The 23,834-nt window shown below is 58.1% G+C and overlaps 9 protein-coding genes and 1 non-coding gene across 11 annotated transcripts; 5 read left to right on the plus strand and 5 right to left on the minus strand.

Moving 5' to 3' along the window:
- Nucleotides 1-32: 32 nt before the first annotated feature.
- SWE1 (Non-specific serine/threonine protein kinase) lies at nucleotides 33-5,178 on the minus strand. The gene is made up of 2 exons (XM_047988319.1): nucleotides 1,503-5,178; nucleotides 33-1,444 (listed from the first exon to the last, which is right to left on the minus strand). The coding sequence occupies exons 1-2, from the start codon at nucleotides 4,299-4,301 to the stop codon at nucleotides 743-745; spliced, it is 3,501 nt and encodes a 1,166-aa protein (XP_047844313.1). The 5' UTR covers nucleotides 4,302-5,178; the 3' UTR covers nucleotides 33-742.
- Nucleotides 5,179-6,817: 1,639 nt separating this feature from the next.
- Nucleotides 6,818-7,864, minus strand: JDV02_006883 (uncharacterized protein). The gene is made up of 2 exons (XM_047988320.1): nucleotides 7,468-7,864; nucleotides 6,818-7,239 (listed from the first exon to the last, which is right to left on the minus strand). Exons 1-2 carry the CDS (start codon nucleotides 7,629-7,631, stop codon nucleotides 7,095-7,097), a joined length of 309 nt encoding a protein of 102 aa, XP_047844314.1. The 5' UTR covers nucleotides 7,632-7,864; the 3' UTR covers nucleotides 6,818-7,094.
- Nucleotides 7,865-8,208: 344 nt separating this feature from the next.
- DCD1 (dCMP deaminase) lies at nucleotides 8,209-10,175 on the minus strand. Of its 2 annotated transcripts, XM_047988321.1 has the most exons (3): nucleotides 9,604-10,175; nucleotides 8,447-9,531; nucleotides 8,209-8,379 (listed from the first exon to the last, which is right to left on the minus strand). In XM_047988321.1, exons 1-3 carry the CDS (start codon nucleotides 9,623-9,625, stop codon nucleotides 8,335-8,337), a joined length of 1,152 nt encoding a protein of 383 aa, XP_047844315.1. In that variant the 5' UTR covers nucleotides 9,626-10,175; the 3' UTR covers nucleotides 8,209-8,334. The 2 variants fall into 2 exon arrangements, with proteins under 2 accessions (XP_047844315.1, XP_047844316.1); XM_047988322.1 differs by having other exon boundaries at nucleotides 8,210-9,531.
- Nucleotides 10,176-10,416: 241 nt separating this feature from the next.
- JDV02_006885 lies at nucleotides 10,417-10,488 on the minus strand. The gene has a single exon. It is a non-coding gene; the product is annotated as a tRNA-Glu (tRNA).
- Nucleotides 10,489-10,907: 419 nt separating this feature from the next.
- Nucleotides 10,908-13,499, plus strand: ATG7 (dCMP deaminase). The gene is made up of 4 exons (XM_047988323.1): nucleotides 10,908-11,399; nucleotides 11,454-11,562; nucleotides 11,613-12,905; nucleotides 12,954-13,499. The coding sequence occupies exons 1-4, from the start codon at nucleotides 11,200-11,202 to the stop codon at nucleotides 13,419-13,421; spliced, it is 2,070 nt and encodes a 689-aa protein (XP_047844317.1). The 5' UTR covers nucleotides 10,908-11,199; the 3' UTR covers nucleotides 13,422-13,499.
- A 975-nt stretch (nucleotides 13,500-14,474) lies between these two features.
- JDV02_006887 (uncharacterized protein) lies at nucleotides 14,475-15,736 on the plus strand (the record flags this gene model as incomplete). The annotated part of the gene is made up of 1 exon (XM_047988324.1): nucleotides 14,475-15,736. One exon carries the CDS (start codon nucleotides 14,475-14,477, stop codon nucleotides 15,567-15,569), a length of 1,095 nt encoding a protein of 364 aa, XP_047844318.1. The 3' UTR covers nucleotides 15,570-15,736.
- A 359-nt stretch (nucleotides 15,737-16,095) lies between these two features.
- Nucleotides 16,096-17,013, plus strand: GPI11 (Glycosylphosphatidylinositol (GPI) anchor assembly protein; the record flags this gene model as incomplete). The annotated part of the gene is made up of 2 exons (XM_047988325.1): nucleotides 16,096-16,472; nucleotides 16,558-17,013. Exons 1-2 carry the CDS (start codon nucleotides 16,113-16,115, stop codon nucleotides 17,011-17,013), a joined length of 816 nt encoding a protein of 271 aa, XP_047844319.1. The 5' UTR covers nucleotides 16,096-16,112.
- Nucleotides 17,014-19,611: 2,598 nt separating this feature from the next.
- PMP3 (plasma membrane proteolipid Pmp3) lies at nucleotides 19,612-20,133 on the plus strand (the record flags this gene model as incomplete). Its single annotated transcript, XM_047988326.1, has 3 exons — nucleotides 19,612-19,628; nucleotides 19,843-19,949; nucleotides 20,084-20,133. The coding sequence occupies 3 exons, from the start codon at nucleotides 19,612-19,614 to the stop codon at nucleotides 20,131-20,133; spliced, it is 174 nt and encodes a 57-aa protein (XP_047844320.1).
- Nucleotides 20,134-21,588: 1,455 nt separating this feature from the next.
- Nucleotides 21,589-22,354, plus strand: JDV02_006890 (uncharacterized protein). Its single transcript, XM_047988327.1, has 2 exons — nucleotides 21,589-22,006; nucleotides 22,068-22,354. Exons 1-2 carry the CDS (start codon nucleotides 21,831-21,833, stop codon nucleotides 22,138-22,140), a joined length of 249 nt encoding a protein of 82 aa, XP_047844321.1. The 5' UTR covers nucleotides 21,589-21,830; the 3' UTR covers nucleotides 22,141-22,354.
- A 67-nt stretch (nucleotides 22,355-22,421) lies between these two features.
- On the minus strand, nucleotides 22,422-23,417 carry JDV02_006891 (uncharacterized protein). Its single transcript, XM_047988328.1, has 2 exons — nucleotides 23,002-23,417; nucleotides 22,422-22,938 (listed from the first exon to the last, which is right to left on the minus strand). Exons 1-2 carry the CDS (start codon nucleotides 23,339-23,341, stop codon nucleotides 22,520-22,522), a joined length of 759 nt encoding a protein of 252 aa, XP_047844322.1. The 5' UTR covers nucleotides 23,342-23,417; the 3' UTR covers nucleotides 22,422-22,519.
- Between the last annotated feature and the right edge of the window lie 417 nt (nucleotides 23,418-23,834).

The following is a 23,834-nucleotide window of genomic DNA, read 5'->3' on the forward strand; positions in this document are numbered from 1 at the left end:
AACACACCATCACTCAAAGCATCTCAGCGGCTGGCTAATAGCATATTCAGTCCATTCATCATCGTTAGAATCGTGAGCAGCACCAAATCAGACCGGCTTCGGGGCCATCGCCTCGAGATCCATGTTGCTCAGACGAGCTCTACCAATGCCTCCTCCCGCCTAATACCCAGTGTATACCTGTACATGGCCCGGAGCTGCCCCTGCTGAGATTGTCATGCAGTGCTCTGGCCGCCTTTCTTCAACGAACTCATATACTCTGTACACGCCGTCCCAACACTTGGAGACGCACTCCCTCCCCCTTCCCCCCGGTCTGCAGCTCTTCGACTGAGACAAGGCCCCTCAAGGCCAACACCAAGCAGAGGCGTGTATCGTGTATCCCTCCCCCAACGCAGCGTGTATCGCGAGACTTTTTGACCCAGGACTCGGCGATCTCGCGCGCTCCTCCCAAGCCCCACAAGGGGCCACATCTCAACAGACAAAGGAAAACATCTTGTCGTCGTGTGTCGTGGCCTCGTCGTGTAGTGCATAAGCAAACGTTCGGGTCGTTGTCGCTTCAAACAGGACATGTTCCTTCCCTGCGCCGACCCAATGATAGACTCGCCAAACTCCCATGTGTTATCCGCCCATACGTTTTCCAGTACGCATGCCGAACAGTTCCAATGCTAGTTGGCCCAACACCACCAACGGGCAATCCCAAGACGAGTGCGGAGCCGTTTCCATCAGCTCCTCTGTCGACCCTCGTCTAAACATCCGTCATTTCCGTGTCGCAATCCAGAGAGGCAATCGCCACAGGCATCATCTCCGCCGGGCCCCAGTTGCCTTCGTAGACTGTGGCTGGAGCATTTCGATGCTCCGATACCCAGCGCAGGCCCTCCAGCTCAAGTACCTGGCTGATGGTGGGTCGCTCCGCCGGGTCTTCTGCTGTCATCCACTTCACAATCGAGTCGAGGGAACTCGGGTGGAAAGACTCCACCATGAAATCCGGGGGCTGTCGCAGCTCCGACCGCTTAAGTGATCCAAAGAGGTTGTTGGCGCTGTGGGAACCCTCGTCCAGCAAATCGTCGCTGTTGCCCGTTGGGTTGCCGGTTGCGTCACGCTGCACCTCGATCGATGGGTTCCACGTAAGGCTTGGAACCTCGGAGAGGTCGCCCGACCTTAGAGCTACCCAAGTAGGGCCATTCTCCGGCAGGGAGCAGTTGGTCGCCATTTCCAGGGTCATGAGCCCCAGGGAAAAGATGTCGGCGGGTTTGCCTGCCTTGCCTCGCAGCATCTCCGGGGCCATGTACTCGCGATCACCTTCCACATCGACCTCTTCTGTCGGTGAAGTGCTAGGCTGAGCAAGGCCAAAATCCCCAATCTTCAGGGCCCCCTCAAAAGTGATGAGAATATTCGCCGGCTTCATGTCCAGATGCATGTAGCCGATGTCGTGGATTTCTTTCAATCCCTGCGCACAACGTTAGCATACCACTCCAGTAAGCAGGCAGAAGAGTGCGGCCACTTACCAAGCACAGGTCCTGCAAGATCTTAAAGATGCGGAAGTCATCCAAACGCCCGCCGCATCCCACAGTGGCCAAAAACTTGTCCAGTGTGCCTTCTTCGCAGAACTCCGTCTGTATATACAAATGGAAATTGTGTTCCCAGCTGTCGACATATTGAACCACATGCTCGGCATGCGTAAGCGCCTGTAGGGCGAAGACCTCCCGCAGCTTGATCTGTCGGTCCTTGTGGCCATGATAGGCTTGCTTGCTCTTTTTGACAGCAAACACCTGCCCTTTTGCTGGACTGCGGCTGGGCGTGAAGCTGCCTGCCGAGAAGACGTTGGCGTGCTCCAGCTTGGTCACGCGATAGACCGTGGAGAACTCGCCGCGGCCAACTTGCTCAACTTTGTCAAACCTTGAGTACAGGCTCGCATCGACATCGACGCTGCCCGTGCGGCCGTTAATTGGCGTCACAAAGATGCTGCTAGTAGATGATCTGAAGTCACGGCCCGCTGTGGGCGTAACAGGAGGCGGCATGCTGCTTTCTCGGTGGTTGTCGGACGCCTGGGATATAGACAACCGACTTGTATCAAGAGGCAGCAGGCTCTCCTGAGGAGTCTGAGGCGTCCGCCGCCCGTCAACAGGACTCGCTGGATCAACAGATGCAAGCTTAGTGAATGTACTCTCCGATCGGGGTACGGATAGTAGTGAGGTCTGAGGGGCGAGCGGAGACGGCGCCATGATGCCCCTGTGGACTCTCGAGCGGCTGAATGACGGCCGCGGCGCCAAGCAGGGGGTGGGGGACGGTTCGCGATCGATGGTCGGTGGCCGACTAGTGCACACGATGGATGCCTCGTCGTCCCCGGCCGTCGACTCGCTGACAACGTCGAGATTCGACTTACACGTTGACTCTCGCGAAGGAGCAGGCTTCGCGGCCGAAAGGGGGAGGGTAAACGTCCGGCTCGCGCTCGGGCTCTCGAGTGACTGTTCGCTCAGATTGCTCAAGCTGGAAGCAAGCGTGTTCTTGGTGGGCGTAGGCGGTATATCCGCATCGAGCGCGCTAGATAGCTCATTGGACTCGTCAAAGAGCATTCGATCCTCGCCTTCCAGGCTTAGAAGGCTACCACGACGAGATCCCTTCGCCGCTGAACCGCGCTGGAAGATGGAAAGACCTTTTCCGGGTTGGCCAAAGGTGTCCGTCCCCCGGCTAGATGGCCTGTTGAAAGGTGTAGAAGGGATGCCCGCAAAAGAATTCCGGTTGTTCCCTTTTCTTTTGATAGCACTTCCTGAAAGCGGGGGAAAGGTCGCAAACGGATTCGACTGCTTCTTGCAAGGTGTGTCTGGCGGCGCAAACTTCTTCTCGTCATCTTCCGGGTTGCGGTTCACCTTGGAGATGAGTCCTGTCGAGTTGAAGGCGCCGAACCAAAGCTGACTGGATTGGCTTGGGGTTGCGACAGACCTGGACTGGTCGTACATCGGGCGGGCCACTGGTCGCGTTGCGTTGAGCGGCAACGAACGAGAAAATGGATGCGGCTTGGGCTTTTCCACAACCTGAACGGCAGGTGCGTCGCCGGATGTCTCCTCGGTCAGGCTGTTGCCGGAGCTTGAAGTCGTGAGAGACTTGGAGAGAGGGTGAGGCTGATGACCCTTGGCATCAAAAGCATGCATCGATGCGTTAGGCAGCGGAGCGCCCGGGCCGAAAGGGCTGTCGCGGGAAAGTTGCGGCGGCAGGAAATGCTCCGTCGAAAGACGGGGTCTATTGCGAACTGGTGTGGCCGCCTCAGCACTCATTTGTGCAAGTTGGCGCTCGCCCGTCCTCCTTCCCCAGGAGCCTTTGTCGCCATATCGCTGTTGCAATGTAGATTTTCGCAGGGATGAGGACCGCTTCGGCACGTTGGAAGCGGGCGAAGGGGAGAACAAGGTATCACGAGAGGGAGTGGTTTCGTCCTCGTCGCCGCCACCTTCGATAGCTCCGGCCAGCTCGTATTCAGGTTGAGAGTCTTCGTGGATATCGAAGTTGTGGGATGTGCTTGTGTTGGTGCCAAAGATGTTGAAGTCATCAGTTTGAGCGAAGCTTGAAATCCCATGCAAGCTTCGTCTCTTGGCAACAGGGCTGCCCTGATGGGGGTGGTCCAGGTTCATGGTCGCATCACTGCGCTTCAGTGCGCCCGTCGTCGTTACCATGTACGATTCGTTGTTGGAGTCCAGGGCTTTCAGGAACGAGTACTGCGACGCGATTCCAGTAACGTCAATGTGGACGCTATGGCGCGCGGGCCTGTCCGAACTCTTACGCGTTACTGTGCCAAAGGTGGCTCCGGTATTTTCCTGGCCGGGTGAAGCCGTCGACGGGGGAGAAGGCGATGGCGTGTACGACACGTTTGCTGCGTCCGGCGCGGCGCTCAAGGCTCGTTTCAGAGGACTCCTGGGCGAGACGCGTGCTCTGGCGAGCGGTCGTGAGGGCGAAGATGTCTTTGCAGATTTGGCTGAGCGAAGTGACAACCTGACGTTTGTGCGCTGCGGCGTGAAGGAAGACTGGTGCGACGTAGACGCGTGTGCCGAAGTCACGGCCGGAGGAGCCGTCTGCGGGTGCGAAGGGGCCAGATGCGGTCGATGTGGTGTTGGGCCAAAGCGTCGACAGGGCGACTGTGGTGAATCTTGCTGGGAGCTTTCGGAGCTCTGTGAACTTGCGCGAGACAAGAACTTGGAGGGTGATCTCGAGATGGAGCGTCGCAAACTGCGGATGCCTGGCGTCACGTCCATGTGATGGGCATGCGTAGGCGATGGCAGTGCAAGCGTGCCTCCAACACCGTTAGAGAAAGACATTGTGACTGCGCAGGAATGGAATGCGGGTGTTTGACAGCTTTGTAGAAGGGTGTGTTTCGGTGCGGAATGTTGACGCAGGCGGAGGGGCAGAAGTACAAGCAATGGTTTATATGTAATGATCGTGCTTGTTGTCTAGGAGGCTCGAGTGCAACAACAATGATTAGGTTTGTCGGTCGTTGCGTGGTGTCGAGTAAAAACTTGACCGACGCGAAACGTCAACCTGCTTCTGCAGGTTCGTCGTGACGGACGTCGTTGGTGGCGCCCGATTTTCGGCAAGCGTGTATGCTCGAACGAAGGCTGTCTCGCCACTCTGGCGGCTCTATCCCATGACTTGCAGGAATGATGACTGAAGCTGGCAGAAGCGGCGCTGACACACCGTCGGCGATCGGAGAGGCAAACGTGGCAATGGCACGATTTAGCCTGGCGCCCTTGAAGTGGTGAATGGTGCGACGTAGGGCGCGGCGTAGATGGGGTACAACTAGGTGCCGGCAGCTACAACATAGCGTTTGGTGCCGTTGCTCGTTGACTCTGCAATCCTCGTCCCGGCGAAGTCGTCGGTAGTCACGATCCCGTTTTTTTTCTCGGGTGTTGGTATGCTGACAAGCGTGAATGCGAACCCCTACCGCGGACTCGACGCAACTCGATGCGCGACAACGCTCGCTCCCCTTCTCAACACATATCGCGCGCGCGCGCGAAAGCTGTCGGTGATTCCAAGGTTGCGGCTGTGCTGGTCGTTAGGTTTCGGGGTCGAATGCGAGAGGAAACTCAGTAGCGGGCAAGCCAACAGGCACAGGAGGCGGCGAACTGGAATGCAGGTACAAAGTCTGGGAGAGGAAAAAAAGGGCTCTGCCGTAATGGAGGGATGGATGGATGGACGGACTGGCTGGGATGGAGGGAGCGGCTGGACACCAGACGGCGCCTGGCAGGAGCGATCGATAAGTCGGGGCAAGCGTGCGCCGGGCGCGCCTGGCGAGCAGCGGGCGGCGGGCGGCGGGCAGGTGCGTGGGCGCAATCGCGGGTGACGCATTTGTTTACCGTCTTACCCGAATGGGTTAGCGTGACGCGCTGAGACGCGTCTTTCGCGGTGGGCGGGGAGAGTGGGTTGTGGGATGGTGGGCTGTGGGCTAACCTCACCCCCTCCCCTCCGCTCCCCTCTCTCTATGTTGTGTCTGTGTTCTCCTGCCGTGCTCTGCCGTGCGTTCTGTCTTGGGGGCGTTGAAGCCTTCGACTAATGCACTAAGGCTTAGTAGTACGAAGTAACTTGCTCTCGCGTTCCGTGGATGTAGGTCGTATAGAGTACATAGCACTTCAGACGGGCACGACGGTACCACCCGCTCACCTGGCTGAACTCGTTTCTTCCAGAGTCTGGCTCAAATGGTGCCCAGTACTGCCTACTTGGTGTGACTTGCCGTACTCGTATAGGCGCCTTAGGTACCTTGCTTCGCGGATGAAGACGCCGAGAAAGACGGTGGCAGCTGCCAGACGTCGGGAAGAGTGGAGAGACCTTTCCTTCACTGCCCACGGCCTCAAGACATTGCATTTCTTGTTTCCTCGAGACACGTACAATGGCCTACCCGTTGGACACTGGCTTCCGATCTCCGAACAATAACAAGCGGCTCCTTGTCTGCGCCTCTTGTGCGATTCATGGCCCGCCATCACGCCCCCCCAGGGGACACGGTAGACTCTGTGACGCCGTTTGCCAGACCAGAGCCTCGAACCGTCCCGCGGCCCGCCGCTTCTGAGACCAGCGGGGGAAAAACGGAACAACAAGAGGTTGTCGAGCGCGGCTGTTGCGACTGCTTCGCCTGCTCACCTACTCCGTAGTAGGTACCTGCCTGGCCTGGCCAGAGTCTGGACGGCCACAACAGTTGCATCCGCGCCCAAGCACAAGGTGATCCACTGACGCGCTCCAGGCAGGCCAGGGTCCAAGGGACCACATCCGTCATGTCGCCGTCCGCCTTCTCATCCTCCCGGCCGCTACGCCAGGCCAGGCCAGGCGCTGAAGTGGATGGGCCAGACGCCGCCCACCAACACCAGGCGATGACATGTGTCGTCGATCACGAGGCGGTTTCAGACCCGGGCATCCAAGTCTCGTGCGATTCGCCACCGCCACCCGTCAACAAGGCTTCTCGCTCTCCGGCAGTCTGTTAACCTGCGTGTTTGGCAGCGGGAGGGCAGGGCGTCTCGCGGATCTTAGACCAAGCATCCGACTCGTCCATCCTCGCGCGTCGACAGTCGATCGCCAACTCGTGCCTGAACCACACCCAAGGCACCCACAAACCACACAAGCAATGTCGTGTTCGCAGGACCTGCTGCAGAGTAGCGCTCGCATCGTGCTCGGGTGCTCTGCTCACGCAGGGCCTCTGCAGCCCCCTTGCCTCGTCTGCCGCCTCGTCCGACCTCCCCAGGGCTGTGCCCAGGCTGGCCTCAAGTTTGCGCACCCCCATGGTCGCGTGTCGAGGTGGTGTGGCAATTTCTGATGATCAAAACAAACAACAAAACATCGCCATCGGGTCGTTGTTTTTTATTTTTATTTTTATCCAATCCCCTCCACTGCGCAGTGATGCAGGGTTTCGAGATTGCGCATTAGATTGCATTTAATTATGAAGGCAGCCTACACCCTGAGGCCGTGGGATTTTTTTTCATGCTACGACGCAGAAAACCCCCCCTTTTCCCTTGCAAGTTCATTTCGCTTCCCCGTCGATAGTCCGGGGTCGGGACCCACGGCCTAGCGAGCCCGCAGTCAGCGCCTCGCCGTCCATGCCGATTAGTTACCTGATCCCCTAATCAAGGTTATCGTCGTGTCGATTGTGTGGGTGAGAGGCTCTGGGGCCAGCCGACAGGACTGACACGAACTCCTTGACTTGCATCGTCGTGCTGGGGCTGTCTGGCCTGGCCCGTGCTGGCGAAACCAGTGCATAACGCCGCAAGCCGCAAGCTGCAATGCATGTCACATCAGTGCTCCGCAAACGAAGAAGAAAGAATTGTGTTGTCAGACCCAGGATTGTGTTGCACACGCCGTCTGGTGTGCGTTTGCGCTCGTGTGGAGAAGCCCTCGAGTTTCTTGCCTGACCGCCAGATGGGTACCGTGGGTTTCTCGGACGAGCGTGCTGCAGCTAGCACGTAGTAACGAGTACGTAGTACGTAGTGAGAAAAAAATACTCACCGGCGCATGGCACCGTGCTCACCGTCTTCTCCGCGCCGTGTTGTTGAACCCGCTTGTGATCGAGGCAGCATGCGGCCCGTGGCGAAGATGCGACGCTGAGCGTTCGGGCCCCCGGGCCTCCGCTTCACAAGCTGGACGGGCGTATCGGTGCATATGTGGATCATGGCGTTGACAATGCACGTCGCCAGTCAGTCACGCACACAAAGCCATGGCGTGCGTCTTCGTGTACACGTACTATGCACGTACTGCGTATTGCACAATGTACTAATGTATTGTATAGTCAGCCCTTTGTATGCCGGGGGCTTTGGCATGTGGGTGTCGATATCGATGTCTGGCGTTGGGTCTCACCCATCATCATGGTTCGAGAGCACGTTACCCTGGACCTCGCTTTGCCAAGCATGGCAATGGGAAATAGTAGCGGCGCCATGCGATCATGATATACGTGCGCGTCTACGAATACGGTACGCACTATGCTAGCAATATACGAGCGCATGGGGGGCCGATATCAAATGTGCGTACGTACGTCGTCCGTGGGATCTCGGCGACGCGGCATGCACCAGCGCAATGCTCAGAGGAATTGTTGCTTACAATTGGGGGCCATATCCACCGAATCCTGCGGAATACCTAGCAGGTCGGGCACACTTTCAGTGACGCGCAGCCCAATATTACAATCAGAGATTCACATATGCGCATGATGACCCGACCAGAGTCAGCCAAGTCGCCCAATTCTGCAACAATGACTACATTTTCATGCCACTCAATTCCTGGGGTTTATACCACCCCTGCTATGCATATGTGTCGTCTGGCCTAGGTACATAACGATGCCTCATTACGCTTACACTCCCTGCACGACATGGCAATGTATCATCAGTAAAACTCCATCTTTTCAAGATGAATCAGCCCATTGGGCGGCTGCAATCGGGGGTCAGCACGCGTTGAGGGGGGTGGGGGGTAAAGGTTGGTCAAGAGTTAAACGCACCGGGATGAACTGCCGCAGCTTGACGCCCGCCTGGCTAAAGACGGCAGCCGTCTCCCTGTCCATGCTGTACCCCTGCGCGTAGACGACCTCGCTGATGCCGACCTGGCAGATCTTGATGCTGCAGGTCAGGCAGGGGCACGTGTCGCAGTAGAGCACGGCGCCGTCCCGGATTCGCTCACGGCCGGCCTCGAGCAGGGCGTTCTCCTCGGCGTGGATGCACAGACAAGTGGCGAGACCGACACCAGAGCCGCTCCCGTCGTTGCACCGCGGGCAGCCGCCGTCGGCGCAGTTGCGGATGCCGCGCGGGGTGCCGTTGTAGCCGGTGCTGATGACGCGGCGCTCGCGGCCGACGAGGACGCACCCGACGCGGCGCTTCATGCAGTTGGAGCGCTGGGCGGCGAGCGACGCAAGGGCCATGAAGTACGTGTCCCAGCCGGGCCGCAGGCGGTCCGGGTTCGGGATGTCGAGCTTGCCGAGCGTCGCGTAGAGGTGCGCCAGGGAGCTCGACGTGTTGAGCAGCCGCACCGACGCGCGCGAGATGAGCGGCTGGAAGCCCTCGTGCGCGTCGTACAGGTGCGCGTCGCTGCGCGCGACAAAGTCCTCGAGGCCCACGTCGGCGTCACCGGGCCGCTGCCCGCGCCGCTGGAAGCGCCGATAGCGGACCGTCAGGGGCGCATCGACGGACAGCAGCAGGAAGAAGGGCCGCCGCACGAAGACGTCGAGGACGGCCTCGGTGGGGATGTCGGTGGTGACGAAGCGGCTGCGCCAGCGCTTGGTGACGAACTCGAGTAGCGCCTCTGGGGACGCAAAGGTGTGGTGCTGCGGCGGGGCCGCCGACGGCCGCGGGTGCAGTGCCAGCGACGAGGTCGATCGCGAAGTATGGTTCTTGGGCGCGGAGTTGGGGGAGGTGGTGGTGAGGGCGCTCGATGTCAGGGCGCCGTCAAAGGCTTCTGGTGGAGGCGGTGACGAGCACCCGTCGTTGCTAGATGGGGACTCGGCTGGACTGGCCTGCTCGAGATAGAGATGCTTGAAGCCATGGTGCTCGACCAGATACTGGGCCACCGTCTTCTTGCCCGAGCAGATGCCTGCGGGAAACGCAGCTCGTCAGCGCTTCCGGTCAACAACGGCGATGGGTCACGGGCGATGCTGGTGTTCACCTCCGCAGATTCCAATCAACATCGTGTGTCCCCTCCAGGTCCGCCCCTGAGTTTGGCCTCGAGGTTCAGTGGCGCGACGTGGGGTCTCTCTTGTGCCTCGTGCTGCAGCAGGTGTCGCGGTGGGAAACGTGGTTTGACGCGCGGTGAGGCGCCCTGTTAAAAAGGTGGGGGAGATTTTCGCGTCACACGCGACACTTTTTCAGGGTCCATGGACTGACGTAGTTGCTGACGCGAGGTCCAATCAACTGAACTTGCGGCGTAAAGTATTCGTGCACAAGCTCTGTCCTCGATAAGACGTGAGATGTGTTCCTGCTCGCTGCCGCGCGCTTGTGGGGGAGAAGGCTGGCTTTGTTGTGACACTTTAGACCTGGATTTCGATGTCGCTCTTGGGTGGCTTGGAGTCTCCTAGGTAATGATGGCGTACTGTCGCATACTTGACCATCATCAGATGTAGATTTACACCTAATAAGCCACCTTGTTGTCTTTGAGTTCAGTCAATCCCGTGTGATACTGCTACCCCAGACCACTTTGAGAAATTTCCAAGGTACTTGCCTGTTGCATGGGCACACTTAACACTCATGTAGATGGTCTTCTGACAATGCTGAGATGGACTTTTTTGTGTTGACGACAAGTACGAAGCATGCACTGGGAACTAACTGCCTGGAGATAGATGAAGTCAAATTCGGGATCTATTGCTTAGCCAAATCGGGCGAGAGCGACAGTGATTGACAAAAGGTAATGCAAAAAAGATACGCAGAACCATTAGCGGATGCTCACCGGCAACTGGATTCAAAGGCAAAAAAAGAAAATCTTCTCCGGTACAGGGAATCGAACCCTGGGCTGCTCGGTGAGAGCGAGCGATGTTAGCCACTACACCATACCGGATGTTGTGTTGTTGTTGGATGGAGCAGCCTTATTGAAAACTATGAGCCTTGGAAAAGTCTCTCCACTCTGTAGCCTCCATTCGTCATTTGGCCCTTCGTCGCCAGGCTAGACGGGTGTCGCAGTACACGCACTGGTGAAGTGAAATTGGAAGTAGGTTTTCATGGCATTAGATATGATACCTGCCGCTACTCGCTTGCGTCACTTATTGTGAATTTGTCAAGCTACTCCGGCGCCTCGGAAGTCATGCATACGGACAGATGGAAGCCTTGGGCGAGGGCGGCGCTCGCTCGTTTTGGCCTCAGCCCGAGGGAACCTTAGCTTAGCCACCTGCGCCGGGCGGCTGCCAGGCGGCCCAGGGCTTCCCCAGGCACTAAAGCTGCGACCCCGCGGCGGGGCATCGACAGCCGCCCAGCGCCTGCCGCCGCATCATCTGCCTGGCCCTCAGCTCGTGATGCTTATTTACGCTTCGTCATCTGACATCTCGCCTACCTCACCGTGCGCCCGCCCTCATTTCATCGCGATCCATCTCGTTTCCTGACGGCGAGTCCTCCATCAGCAGTTTCAAGAACAGCAGTCTTTGTCCTGCCCGCCGTTTATTCTACGTCGACTCGTGCGCCTTTGTCGCTCGCCAAACAAAGGCGTGGACCTGCTGCCGCCTCTCCCATATCTTTGCCCGCGTGCGCGGCTGTCGAGACAGTCGGCACAGCCATCATGGCAGCTCCTCTCCAGTTCGCGACGTTCACGTCGGAGATTGAGCTGCCCTTCTACTCTGCGCTTTTTGCGTCCAAGCTCGACTATGACAAGCTGGACGACTCGGCGCGCAACGTGCTGGGCTTGTATGAGCCCCGCGTCGAGCAGCCCGAGGCCAGCGGCCGCATGCAAATTCTGGGCAATGCCCTGACAAGCCAGCAGTGAGTTTCTATCCCGTGCCTCTATGTGCTCCGACTATTTGCTGACCGGGACAGCTCACCCCTCGGTTCCGCGCGCGGCGAGGGCATCATCAAAAATGTAAATACGCTTGAGGGTTTCAAGAACATGGACAAGGCTGCCATGCTCAAGACAGCTGGACGACAGGTGAGCTATACCGTAAACCCTTTAATGAGTACTATTTCTAACAAATCTAGATCTGGGATGCCATAAACGATGGCACCATCTACTCCGTCCCCTCGCTTCTCTCCTCCTTCGTCATCCTCTCATACGCGGATCTCAAAAAGTACAAGTTCACGTATTGGTTCGCCTTCCCTGCGCTGCACTCGGACCCTCAATGGAAACGGTCTGGCCCCAGTGAGCGCTTTAGTGCGGATGAGAGCACCGCGCTCGTCGACAGAGTCGGGACGTGGCGATACAGCGTCGACAGCCGCGAGCACGGCTTTTTCCTCGCCAAAAAGGTGCGTGGCCAGACTGGTGACGCAGACGACAGCGAGGTAGGACAGAAACTCGACTTTAAGTGGGAGGTAGCGTCACTGCGTCGTTATGAGGAGGGCTTCTTCAAGAATATTGCCGAAGAAGACCAGTATGTCGCCTTTGTCGATCCGTCAACATATCCTGAAGGCCCCGGATGGCCGCTTCGCAATCTCTTGGTCCTCATCCGACAGCGCTTCCGCCTCTCCAAGGTAAAAATACTGTGCTACAGAGACACGTGGGCCAAGAGGCATGAAGCGCGCAGCGTCGTCTTACCCATTCAGATGGAGGCTGTCGACTCTATGGATCTTGACCAGATGCCCAAGGTCACAGGCTGGGAGAGGTCCAAGAACGGAAAGCTTCAGGCCCAGCAAGTGAATCTCGGAGAGTATATGGACCCCGCGAGACTAGCCGATTCCTCAGTCGATCTGAACCTCAAACTGATGAAGTGGCGGCTGGCACCTGAGCTCGACCTGGAGGGCATCAAAAACACAAAGTGTCTCTTGCTCGGAGCAGGGACCTTGGGAGGCTACGTCTCGAGAAATCTACTGGGCTGGGGCGTCAGGAAAATCACATTTGTCGACTACGGACGGGTATCCTTTTCCAATCCGGTGCGACAGCCGCTCTTCGAATTCGAGGACTGCACCGATGGCGGCAAGCCCAAGGCCGCTCAAGCAGCAGCTATGCTGAAGAGAATCTATCCAGGGGTGGAAACGGAAGGCCACTCTCTGTCAGTACCCATGCTTGGTCATCCGTTCACAGACGAAGACAAGACCAAGGCCGACTTGGAGAAACTCGAAAGCCTGATCACAGAGCACGACGTCATTTTCCTGCTCATGGATACTCGCGAGTCGCGGTGGCTGCCGACAGTCATCGGAAAGGCGACGGGGAAGATTGTGATGAATGCGGCGTTGGGATTTGACTCATACGTGGTGATGCGACATGGCTCCGAAACAAAGGAAGGAGAGTCGTCTCTGGGTTGCTACTTTTGCAACGATGTCGTCGCGCCGGCTGATGTAAGTGCAAGATGCCCCTTCGGCGAGAGCCTAGCTAACAGTCACCAGTCCATGAAGGATCAGACGCTCGACCAGCAATGTACAGTAACTCGGCCGGGCGTCGCAGCCATGGCTTCGGCTCTCCTCGTGGAGCTCCTGACTAGCCTTCTACAACACCCACTACGCCAGCATGCTCCAGCGCCGCAGATCAGCCAAGGCGTCATCCCAGAGCGAGACCCTCCAGAGCACCCCCTCGGCCTCGTGCCCCATCAGATTCGGGGGTTCGTGTCCACGTTCCAAAACATGGTGATCCGCGGACAGTCGTATGACAGCTGCAGTGCCTGCAGCCCGAAGGTCCTGGACGCCTACCGCAAGGATGGGTGGGACTTTGTGAGACGCGCTCTGCAGGAGAAGGACTACGTCGCCGAGCTGTCGGGCCTCGCCGAGGTGCAGCGGCGCGCGGAGGAGATGGCGGCGAACGTGGACTGGGAGGAAGACGATGACGTGGATGAGGAGGGTGAGGTCATGGTGTTCTAAGGACTGGGGCGGCCGTCTTGCTTCGTTCGCTGGCGGCGGCTACGCTCAGAATTAGGCTCATCGTTAGAGCTGGCGTTCAGGCAACAAACAAGGTATCTGGTTAGACGTGTTACTTTAGCTCACTGCAGTTAGCATATTCACTGCTTTGTCGCCTCTGGCGTTCCTCAACAGGCCGATGTTTGCCTGTGTAAGGTTAATACAAGGTCATGGACCTTTAGGCCAGCTTGCTCAAGACCGCTACTGTATCCCATAAGTCTCCTCGGAGAAGCTGTATGAGCCAGACCGTCTTCAAAGGCAAGTTCCCTGACACTCTCCCATAGGCTCCAATGTCGGTCGCAGTCGTATGAGCGCGATGCAGGCTGTGGATGTCTGCCAAGCACCTAAAAGTGCCTAATGGCGGCGGCGTCAGGGCAAGGCGAGCTCTAAGACTACTAACTAAAGCACATGAGCAGCAGAATGGCTAGCCTGTCTGGTGAGGCTGGTAGTCGGCAAGGCTTCTTTCCACTTGGGTGGTGGCCCTGTGGTGGCACCTCGCAGAATCTGAGCAAAACATGGCCGTGGATCGAGAGAGCCGCCACCACATGGTTTTTCAAACGCAACTCATTTCAGCCCGCTCGCGCTGACCCAGCAAGTTATTCTTGGTCCGGACGCGGCTCAACGATTAGGGTCGCGCGGCGGCTCCTGCGATGGGCCGCGATGCAAGGATCAGGATCCAGTGCTAGGCTCAACATGGCGAACCAAGACGCTGACTGCAGACGCTCAATCGTACACTGGGGACGGACCCCCCAGGTTGCGGCGAGCACAAGGTGATCGATTTCATTCTGACCTGTTCAGTGTGCCTCGCGATCTCTCACGGACTGCAACCCCTTGTGGGATCGTCTTCTTCTACCCTTTTCACCACCAGTCGAGGGACTACCAGGCGTGCATACCCGACCGTGGACGCAATAGCCTACGCTGGACGATCAACAAGACATCCGATCGAGCTTTTACGACCTCGTGACTCCAGGGCGAAGCCATTTACGCGGTGAGGTTGCGGCTTCCGAGACCGACACCATGTCGAAAACATCAGATTCTAAGGCAAGCGATGCCATGGCCATTACAGCCTTCAACGGGCCCTTCCCGACAGACTGGGCTTCGCCCGAGACGTGTACAGCACTCACCCAACGTGGTATCGTGGTTCTCGACTACGCCCCGTCGTGCCTGCCAGAATCATTCGTCGCATCGCCGGGCGTCATCTACTCTCCAGGGACGGCCTGCCCGTCGGGATATACCGCGCCGGCGCCGTGCACAAGATGGAGCGACGACGTGTCGACGACGATTACCTGCTGCCCGGTGCGCGGCGACCTGACGCTGTCGTGCGTCCCCAACGATCGGGTGCTCTCACTGGCGTGGAAGGATAAATTCTGCACGTGGAGCGCGGGCACCCAGAAGACGGTGCTGCTTGTGACGTCGGAGCGCAGCGGCACGACAACAACGCGCGCTGTTACCATGACCGGCAAGGCGGGCGTCAACGCATACGGTCTGCGCATGGTGTATCAGGCGAGCGACCTGCCCAAGTCGACAACGGCCGGCCAGACGTCGGCCACGAGAACAGGGGAAACGGGCGCCGCGACGGAGACCGGGGGTGATGATCATCCCGGTGACGACGGCGCCGGCTTGTCGATGGGAGCCAAGGTCGCCATTGGGGTGGGCATCCCGCTTGTCGCCATCGCGATACTCGTCGGCGCCTTCTTCTTCATCCGCAAGCGACGGCGCCACGCGCGTCAAGATCCAAACGAGCTGCCCGCTTATGGAGCCGGCAACGGCGCCGCCGCCCACGATAGCAAGACGCTCGCGGGCGCGCACAGCCCGGCGCCTCCGCCGGGCACGGCAGGTGGATACGCGGCGGTGCCGCAGGAGCTCCAAGGGACGGAGCAGGTGGTCGAACTGCCCGGCGATGTCAGCCATCTATCGCCGCCGCCGCCGCAGCAGCAGCAGTCGGCGCTGAGCCCGAGCCCGCCACTGCAGACGAGCGTGTCCGGCCTATCGTCGCCGGCGAGCGTGCATGCGTCGACAGCATCGCCCAAGACGCACTACCAGCCGTACAGGCCGCCTGGGAGCGGGGCGCCGTCGCCACAGCCGGGACAGCACACGGTGCCGCATTCATGAAAGGAAGGATTGGGTTGATGGATGACAGCTGTAACATACACAGCCGACGACCCGTGACTGTATATAGCGTTTTCGTACTCTTCGTTGTTGATAAGTCGGCCACAAATTAGGGCTATCAGTCGGAGGCGTCCTTGGCTTCACTCATATATATATGAATTTCAAACTAGAACCATTTGTTGCACGTCGAAAGTCCCGGATGTGAGCTTGCATTGCTTTGTCGTCATATCGCAGACTCCAGTCTATTGTCGTGCTGTCCGCGCCTTTATCACCGTTGCTACACTCAAAAAATGTACTTATCCGCGCGTTTGAGGACTGGTGCAGGCATTGTTCCGGAAAATCGGATTTGGCATGATCAGCAGGTGCTTAACAGGTGGTTGATCGAATATAGGTGGATGCATCGTGAGGGTAGGGGGTGTTGCTCACCCATGCTTGGCGTGTCCTCCGACAGCTATGCACATCACGTGATCAGATATTCTTGAAGCTGTCCAAGCTCCTCAACCTCATGTCTGTCCTCACCTCACCACCGCGCGACGACTTCCCACAATGCCCCTCGTCGACCCCGTCACCATGTCAAGGACATTGGCCAGGGGGTCCTCCGCGCCCTCCCCGCAAAAGGCCGCCGCAATCAGCCCCGTGGCCATCCTCGATGCGCCGCTCGCGGGACCCCTTGCGCTTGCTCGGCCAGCCGCACTGCTGGCGCTCCTCGCAGTGCGCTTCGGCGCCCTCGTCGCGGACCCGGTGCCGACGCTGAGATCCGCGTTGCCCGTAGTGGCGGTGGTGCAGGCCGTGTACGCGGTGCTCTGCCTCCCGGTTGCCGGGTCGCAGCACGGGCGAGCCGCGAAGAAGCAACGGCCAGGCGAGAAGAGAAAGCCCGGCGATGGCACCGGTCCCAATCCCATCTCCGTATGCCGTCCCCCTACCTGCTTTTTCTCCCCCCTTTGCATGATCAGGCCCCGGTATGAAGTCTAACATCGAGCCATTCGTACAGTCCGCGGTTCTCTCCCTCATCCTAGCCGTCATTGCGACCCCTGCTGTGCACCTGCTCTTCGTCCTCTTCGGCGCGCCGTTCCTCGACCACGTCCCACACACGCTCCTCTGCGCCGCGCACTTCTCCATGCTGGTGCTGTTCCCGACGTTTTACGCGCGCGGCGTCGACACGCAGGCCCTCGTCGCCGTGGCCGGCGCGGCCGCGCCCCTAGACGAGACATTCGGGGCGCTCCTCGGCGCCGTGCTGGGCGCGTGGCTTGGGGCCGTGCCGATCCCCCTCGACTGGGACCGCGACTGGCAGCGCTGGCCCGTAACCATCGTGGTGGGCATGTACGCGGGTGCGACGTTCGGCGCGTGGGCGGCGGGAACGGTGCTCTACGGCAAGAGGCTCGTCAGCGAGGCTGAAGAGTCAACGGCGGCGGCGGCGGCGACACCGTCGTCAACGAAGGAAGAGTAGAATGCGGTACAGGCATTAGACGGTAGCTTGGAACAGGCGCAACGGTTTGACGTGATGCCCATGCCCATGCCTCGCGCTCATCGTGCAGCGTCCTCCAGCATCGACATGCCTTGCATCACGCAGGAGACCAACCAAGATGAGAGCAAACTCTTGGAACGTGATCTATGCAATCGCCGAGACCTCTTCTTCGCCTACTTTCCGACGAGCATCCCACCCTGCGATGCACAGAATCATTCGTTTCTTCACTGGGACTTTGAAGTGTCGACGACGATCGAGGTGCCCAAGCGAGCCCCTCCGCAGCTCTTTTTGCTGGTGGGCTGCTGGCGCACGGTCTCGGGGTACTTCCGCGACTGGCTCAAAATGCAGCAGAGACACCGACGAACCTGGTGGGCCGGCCTCGCCAAATCTCGATGGGAGACGGCGAGACGCTGGTGCACGTGTCTCTCTGGCAGCCGGCGGTTTACTCTCGGGACTGGATGGGGCAGAGCAGGGTGCATGCATGTATAGTACGTAGCACAGCCACCCAGAGGGGGGGAGTTGGGTTGAAAGATTGGTCAACTGATGGCCGGCGATGTGCTGGGCGGCTAGGCGCGAGTTGACGGTGCAATTGCTGGTCCCCACGGCTAATCAAAGACCCCAAAGGTGTTTGGGCGCAAGCACACCAATATGATACTAGAAGCCACAACGCAACGCGAAATTAAAGGGCAGGTCCGTTAGTCGACCCAGAAGCTACTACCTTCCAATGCCCATATCGTGATTATCTCGTTCGATCGAGGCGGTCGAACGGCGGCTAGAGTTGGTACAACTCAAGTACTTCGTAAGTACTAAGGTAGTCCAAGTACGTTACGGATACTACATGTCGCCAGTAGGTTGGTAGTACTACCTGGCGTGAAGCCAGGCTGGTAGACCTTATGTCGGGAGACTTACACGGGCAATTTCACCCAATGGAGGCGCAGTTTCCCTGTTTTTTTAGGTCGCCGCGGTGACTTGCGACAGCAGAGGCAAACGCCCTAACTACCATGCCGAGATCCGTGCTACCGCACCATCGCCGAACCAGCAGGCCTGGTGTCGTCGTCACAGCCGTCACAATGCGTCACCTCACAGTCGAGGCGACGGGATCATCGAGCAGGGAGCACCGCTCGTGTACGTGGCCGCAAACACGCAAACATCAGTCATGGCCGTGGCGATGCCCGCTGAGCCCTGTAATAGTGATGTGGCAATGTGGCTACGAAGTAGACTGGCGATTCAAGTGTGGCGCGTGAGCGAGCTACGGTTTCCTGCCTTGGCGGAGGGAGTTCTTGTCTCGCTCCCCGTTCGCAACCCCCGCCAGCCCCGATGAGTTCGTACGACAAACCACTGCATCCCCAGAGACACACTTTCCTCTTGAGACCGGAGGAGGCGGTGGCGTGTGCATCGCGGAACGGGTTTCTTCTCGACAAAGACGTCAGACGTCGCTGCGTGTTTCCGGGCGACCAGCCGCGGTCAAAGCAGCGGCGCCAGCAAGGATGGGGGAGGCAAGGAAAAAAAAAACATGATGTCCAATCTGCAAAGTATGACGTAGGCCCCGCAGCTTGGCCATGTCTCGCCCGCATCGGGTCAAGTTGACTGGGGCTGGTGGGGGTTCGACCAACCCGCATGGATCGATAGCACGAGATCTGGGCTCAAGTATCCTATTGGTATGTACTTCTTAGTAGACGCGGAACCGTACTGTAGCATGTCCGCAGAAAAGTTCGTGTAAGTTGTCTGTTCGTCGAGGGTCCCGGAGGGGTTCGGGTGGTTGTACATTGAGGACCCATCTGGGCCATGACGGTTCACAAGCAGCGTTTGCGGGAGCTTGGTGCCGCCGCTGCTGCCACTGCCCGTTGCCGTGCTGTGCGTGCGTGCGTGCGTGTTTCCATGTGTACGACACCTGCTGCCGGCAAGTCATTCGACGAGCGCCAGTACCAGCCCAACGGCCCAGGCCTGGTGGACCGCGAGACAAGCCGCCGCACACACACCTACCAAGCGGACGAAGAGCGCGGCCTGTGCCGAGTGGCCGCAGCAGGACCACCTGGCGCGTCGCTGGCGAGTCGATGACGCAGGCCGCCTGGGGAGGGGGGCTGTGGGCAGGGCCGCGCCGGGCGTCTTCGTGGTAGAGGACCGTGTTGGGCTTGGGCCTCTCTCTCTCTCTTGACGTCTCAACGCGCCCGGAGCCCTGTTTTCGCAGTGCATTGGGACGAGTATACCTACCGGCGCTACCTGGCAGGTACTTCGGCTCGATGCCAGCCTCGCTCCAAGGTTGCGGGAGTGGGCTCGGGTCGCAGCCAGCCAAGCCAAGCTGGATGGAGCTGCGCCAAGATGATGCCAGCGGCGGTGCTTCCACATCCTCCATCCATTCCCGCAGCTGCGTCAGACTGTCGGCAAGCCCGCGCAACCCGGGCAGGAGGTCAGGTAGCTTTTCTAGAGTCCAGCCACCCCTCTTCTCGTATATAAGTCAAAAGCTTCCCGGGTGTCGTCACTCTCACCCTCTCTTCCATCTCAACCTACCGAGTGCCGTCCTACTACCGTATAGCTTCCATCCCAACTACGACAAGAATCACTCACCACAAAACCGCCGCCATGCCTCTCACCGCTAGGTAAGCTTCGTCATGTGCGCCCTACCTTCGCGAAGCCCATGTTGTCGAGTCCGGTGCTTCCGTGACGTCGTCAAGACTCTCGACGACGCCATGGTTGCCGTCTAAATCACGGCGGGTTTGGGAGCCTCGATGACGACGCGACGAACTCGTGACAGCTGATGGCCTGTTCATTTGAAATTGGAGCGCATAATGACTGACGTGGCTTCCGCTGTAGCGACATCTGCAAGTTCATTTTCGCCATCATCCTCCCTCCTCTTGGTGTGTTTCTCGAGGTTGGCTGCGACACCCACCTTTTCCTCAACATCCTTTTGACTATTTTCGGTAAGCTCTCACTGTGTCCCTGCGCCTTGGCAGCGGTCGGAACGGACGTGTCGGAAGCAGAGTGCCATTGCCCTCCACTGCTGCTGATGGCTACTATTGCGTCTTGAAGATTGTGCTGACCAGAGGACTTGTAGGTTACATTCCTGGCATCATCCATGCCATTTACATTATCGTCACGAGGTAATCGGTGTCGCATCGTCGCCGGAAACTGGTGCATTCCTCTGTACTAGGGTTCGCCCGTGCTTGCCGGCGGCGATTCGAGGCACGCTTGTGCGCGTGACGATGGTGGCTGAGCCGATTATATAATGTCTCGGATGGGGACGCCCACAGCTACATTTCGCCCCGCTCAGCGACGAGAGCTGCTCCTGATGAAGACGACGACCGCAGATTTTTGTTTCCCCCTATTTTGTCGGATAAATGGGAGACGGGCCGACGAGTCGGCAATGATACTGGAGCTTGGATACCTTCATCTCTAGGAGGTCTTTGGATTACATACCTAATATTGTTGGATACCCAGTAATCCAAAGATTGCTCACTTAATTGCCATGCCACGTTTGGCCATGATCCTTGACGCACGTGGTGCGCCAGGCCTAAAATGACCTGCACAGTGACCTCGTAGTTGGAGAAGAGCCGTGCACTGCTGCGCGGTACTTGTGCCGGTTGGCAGAGACCCAGCCGGGTTTTGCTGCGGCGGCATCTTTCTTCCTACACGGCATGTAAATGGTAGACGTCGGCAGTTGTCAGGTCATCAAGACGGGAACGATTCCCGAAACATGGGATGCAACCTTCGTGGGGAAGAAATTGGTCGAGATCCGAGTGCAACGCCAGCCCTGGAGGTACGATGGCCGGGGCAGCCACACACTGGGATGGAAGGCGCGGTTGCATTGCGTTTTTTCTCATCCCGTCTCCAGCCACGGGGGATCGCTGCGCCTGCACTGACCAAACTGGGCTGCTCCTCCGTCAGTCGATTTTCCGGAAGAAGCAGGGAAGTGACACCGCGTCGTATGATTGGCTATAAGGGCCTAAACCCCATCAAACATCGATTGTCACGGGAACTCGCTCTCACTTGCTTTCTCTGGTCAGTGAGGAACCAACAAACAGGCAGCGACAGTTTCAAGAAGGCGCGCCCTCTCAGCCGGCTGCATCGGCAGGTGTAAGACTGCAGGATGGGGAGCGGGAAAGATTGACTCTTGTCGGGGAAATTCACCTTTGTCGGGGGACATTTTACGGCGAAGAAGATCTGGTGCGCTGCGTTGCGCTATACTTCGTACGCTACCGTGGCCGATGGCGTCTAACAAAATGGGAAGAGATCTAAAAATCTCCCCCATCGGCCCCGGGCGCCGGACGGCCCCGGGATCAAAGTGGCACCACCTGCCAGTGGAAGCCCAGCGCTGCCCCGACGCAGGCCCGCCCCGGCGCCCGCTGTCAGCGCCGCCATTTCACAGCGCGCCGGGAATGGCGACCCCGCCATTGGTCGAGCTTGGGGCCCGCGTGGTGTGATGTCGAGCCTCCTCGAAGACAACATCATCCCACTGTAAGCCCGTACGCGGCCACCTCTGGTGTGCGCGTGCCCGCTGCAGGATTCGTGTTGGCCAGGCCTGCGAATCCTTTGACTGGTCGTCGTCAGAGAGGGCGCGGCGACTGTATGTACATATAAATATGTAGGACAGCAGTGTAACCCTCCCTGTCATGCTCGTTGTCATCCTCAGTCACACCAGAACAGGTCATATCAAGCTTACTCGGCTTCTCTCAACTCTTTTTACTCTCTCCTCTTCCGTCCTCTCCTCTCTCACGAGCCACGACTACCCATCCTCCCTCATCAATATCATCTGATAAAAAGGGTCGTATCGACATCTTGCCACCACTTCCAGCACAGCAAACATGATTCCCGCTGCTACCCGCGTCGCGGCCCGGAGGCCCTTCTCCGTCATCATGTCCCTCCGCACCGCCGCGAGGTCCTTTGAGGCCCATCCCTTCCAGCGTCTCAGCCTCTCCCAGAAGCCCGCCAAGGCTGACTGGAGCAACGAGGCGAAGCGTGTGGGCAAGCAAGCCGCCATGTAAGTTGTCTTTGCCTTCTCTCGCATCATCCGCGCAAGCCTCTAACAAGTGCTTCGATAGATTCTTTCCCGGCATCGCTATGCTCCTTGGCTGGCCCATGGCTGCCAAGCATGTCTTTAATGGTCACGTTTGAGCGTCCATGCGTCATGCGAGGGCTTGAACAATTTCCATCGACCGCCGCAGCGTTGCATTCAGAAGCGAGCGGATCTACAAGGTCGTCACAGGCATTTTTCGGTTGGCAGCGTTGCACAATGTACATATAGGGGCATGCCATGGCGTCCAGGGGTGTATACTATACATACGAGACAAGTCTCCTTTGTACTAGGTCTGACTTGAATCCTACCACTACAATATCATCGTCACGTGTGCACCCAAACCCTCGTGATGCAGTCAATCTCTATCGTCATACACGAACAGAGTAAATCAAGATTCGTATACTTCGTACCTGCTAACAGGGAATTCCAAAAGCAAACTAGGACAAATAATGTCATACACCAGATGGTCCGACTTGCTTAACCTACCGATGGCCTGGGGGTGATGACTTTCGGTGCCGGCATCACCCCACCTCTTCTCCCAAGGCGCCATCCCGCGGCCACGGACAAGACCAGGAGGATGGTGACGCCGAGGCCAACACCGATACCAACGCCGAGCTTCCACTTGTGCTCCGTCTCGCGGCTGGCAATCTGTGCATGGGTCTCCAAATACTGCGCTGCCGTGCTGTCCAGGACGGCGAAAGGATCAGAGTGATCGGTGCGAAATTTCTTGCCCTGTGCGAAGTCGTTTTCGGGCTGACTGATCTCGAATTCGTTGTTGAAATCGGATACGTAACCCTTGATTTCGGCCACGGTGGAATTGTTGTTGGATGACTTTTGAATCTCGGCGGCAAGGTCCTTGAACGTGAAGGAAAAGCTCTTGGCCCCCTTGGTGATGTCTGATCGGATAAGATATCAGTGCATGTTCAGCGTGCAAGACATCAGGTATCCCGTTAACATACTCTTCGACCAGGAGCCAGATCTTGGGGGATCAATTTGTTCTACGAAGCGCCAGACCAGCTGGACAGGGAACCTGTCGTCCGTGTTTTTCCATGAGATTGTATAATTCTGGTCCCAGAGAAGCAATGCTTTGTTAGGCCCAGAGTCGCGATCGTAGTAAGGATACGTGTGTTTGGGAAACGAGCAGCCGTTGTTGTCGTTGTCGTTTGGGCCGGCGCACCAGGCAAACGAGTCCAGGCAAACGGTGTAGTCCTGGCTCTGGCATGCGTTTCTCTTTGCCGGATCAAACGCGGCGACGCTCCATCCGAGCGCAAGGAGTACGGCTGCATGCAAGTGATGCATTGTGGTTAATGCTGGTTGTGGAAGCCTGGTGGCGATGGTGCTGCTTGTACAAGTCGGTGACCGGCTTGCAAGGGCTATCTCTCCGTATGTATGAATAAAATACAAAGTGTCTTTTCTTGACCTTGGAGCATCTATATCGCCGCCGTAAAGATATGCGAGATGCTCTTGTGATAAAAGGCTCACTCTTGAGGAGGCGCAGTGATCGCCACTCATTGAATACCCCATTGTTGGCTTCTCCGTGCTTGACTTGGCGGTCGCAGGTTTCGGGCAATGACCACCCAATGGTCAGTGCATCCGGGTCAGCTGGGACTGGGGGAAGCCCCAAGCTCGCAGACCAAGAACTTGTCGTGTCGGCTGGAGCATGACATCATATGGCACATCTGGGAGGCTCAGGAGGAATCTAACAGATGTGTTATGCATACTTCGTATGATAGCCAGATGGCGAAGGTGAACCCCATGAACCGCTGTGGGGCCGTCGTCGGTGGTGAACTTT

The sequence above is a fragment of the Purpureocillium takamizusanense genome, chromosome 6 (genome assembly GCF_022605165.1).
Source record: "Purpureocillium takamizusanense chromosome 6, complete sequence".
NCBI lineage: Eukaryota > Fungi > Ascomycota > Sordariomycetes > Hypocreales > Ophiocordycipitaceae > Purpureocillium > Purpureocillium takamizusanense.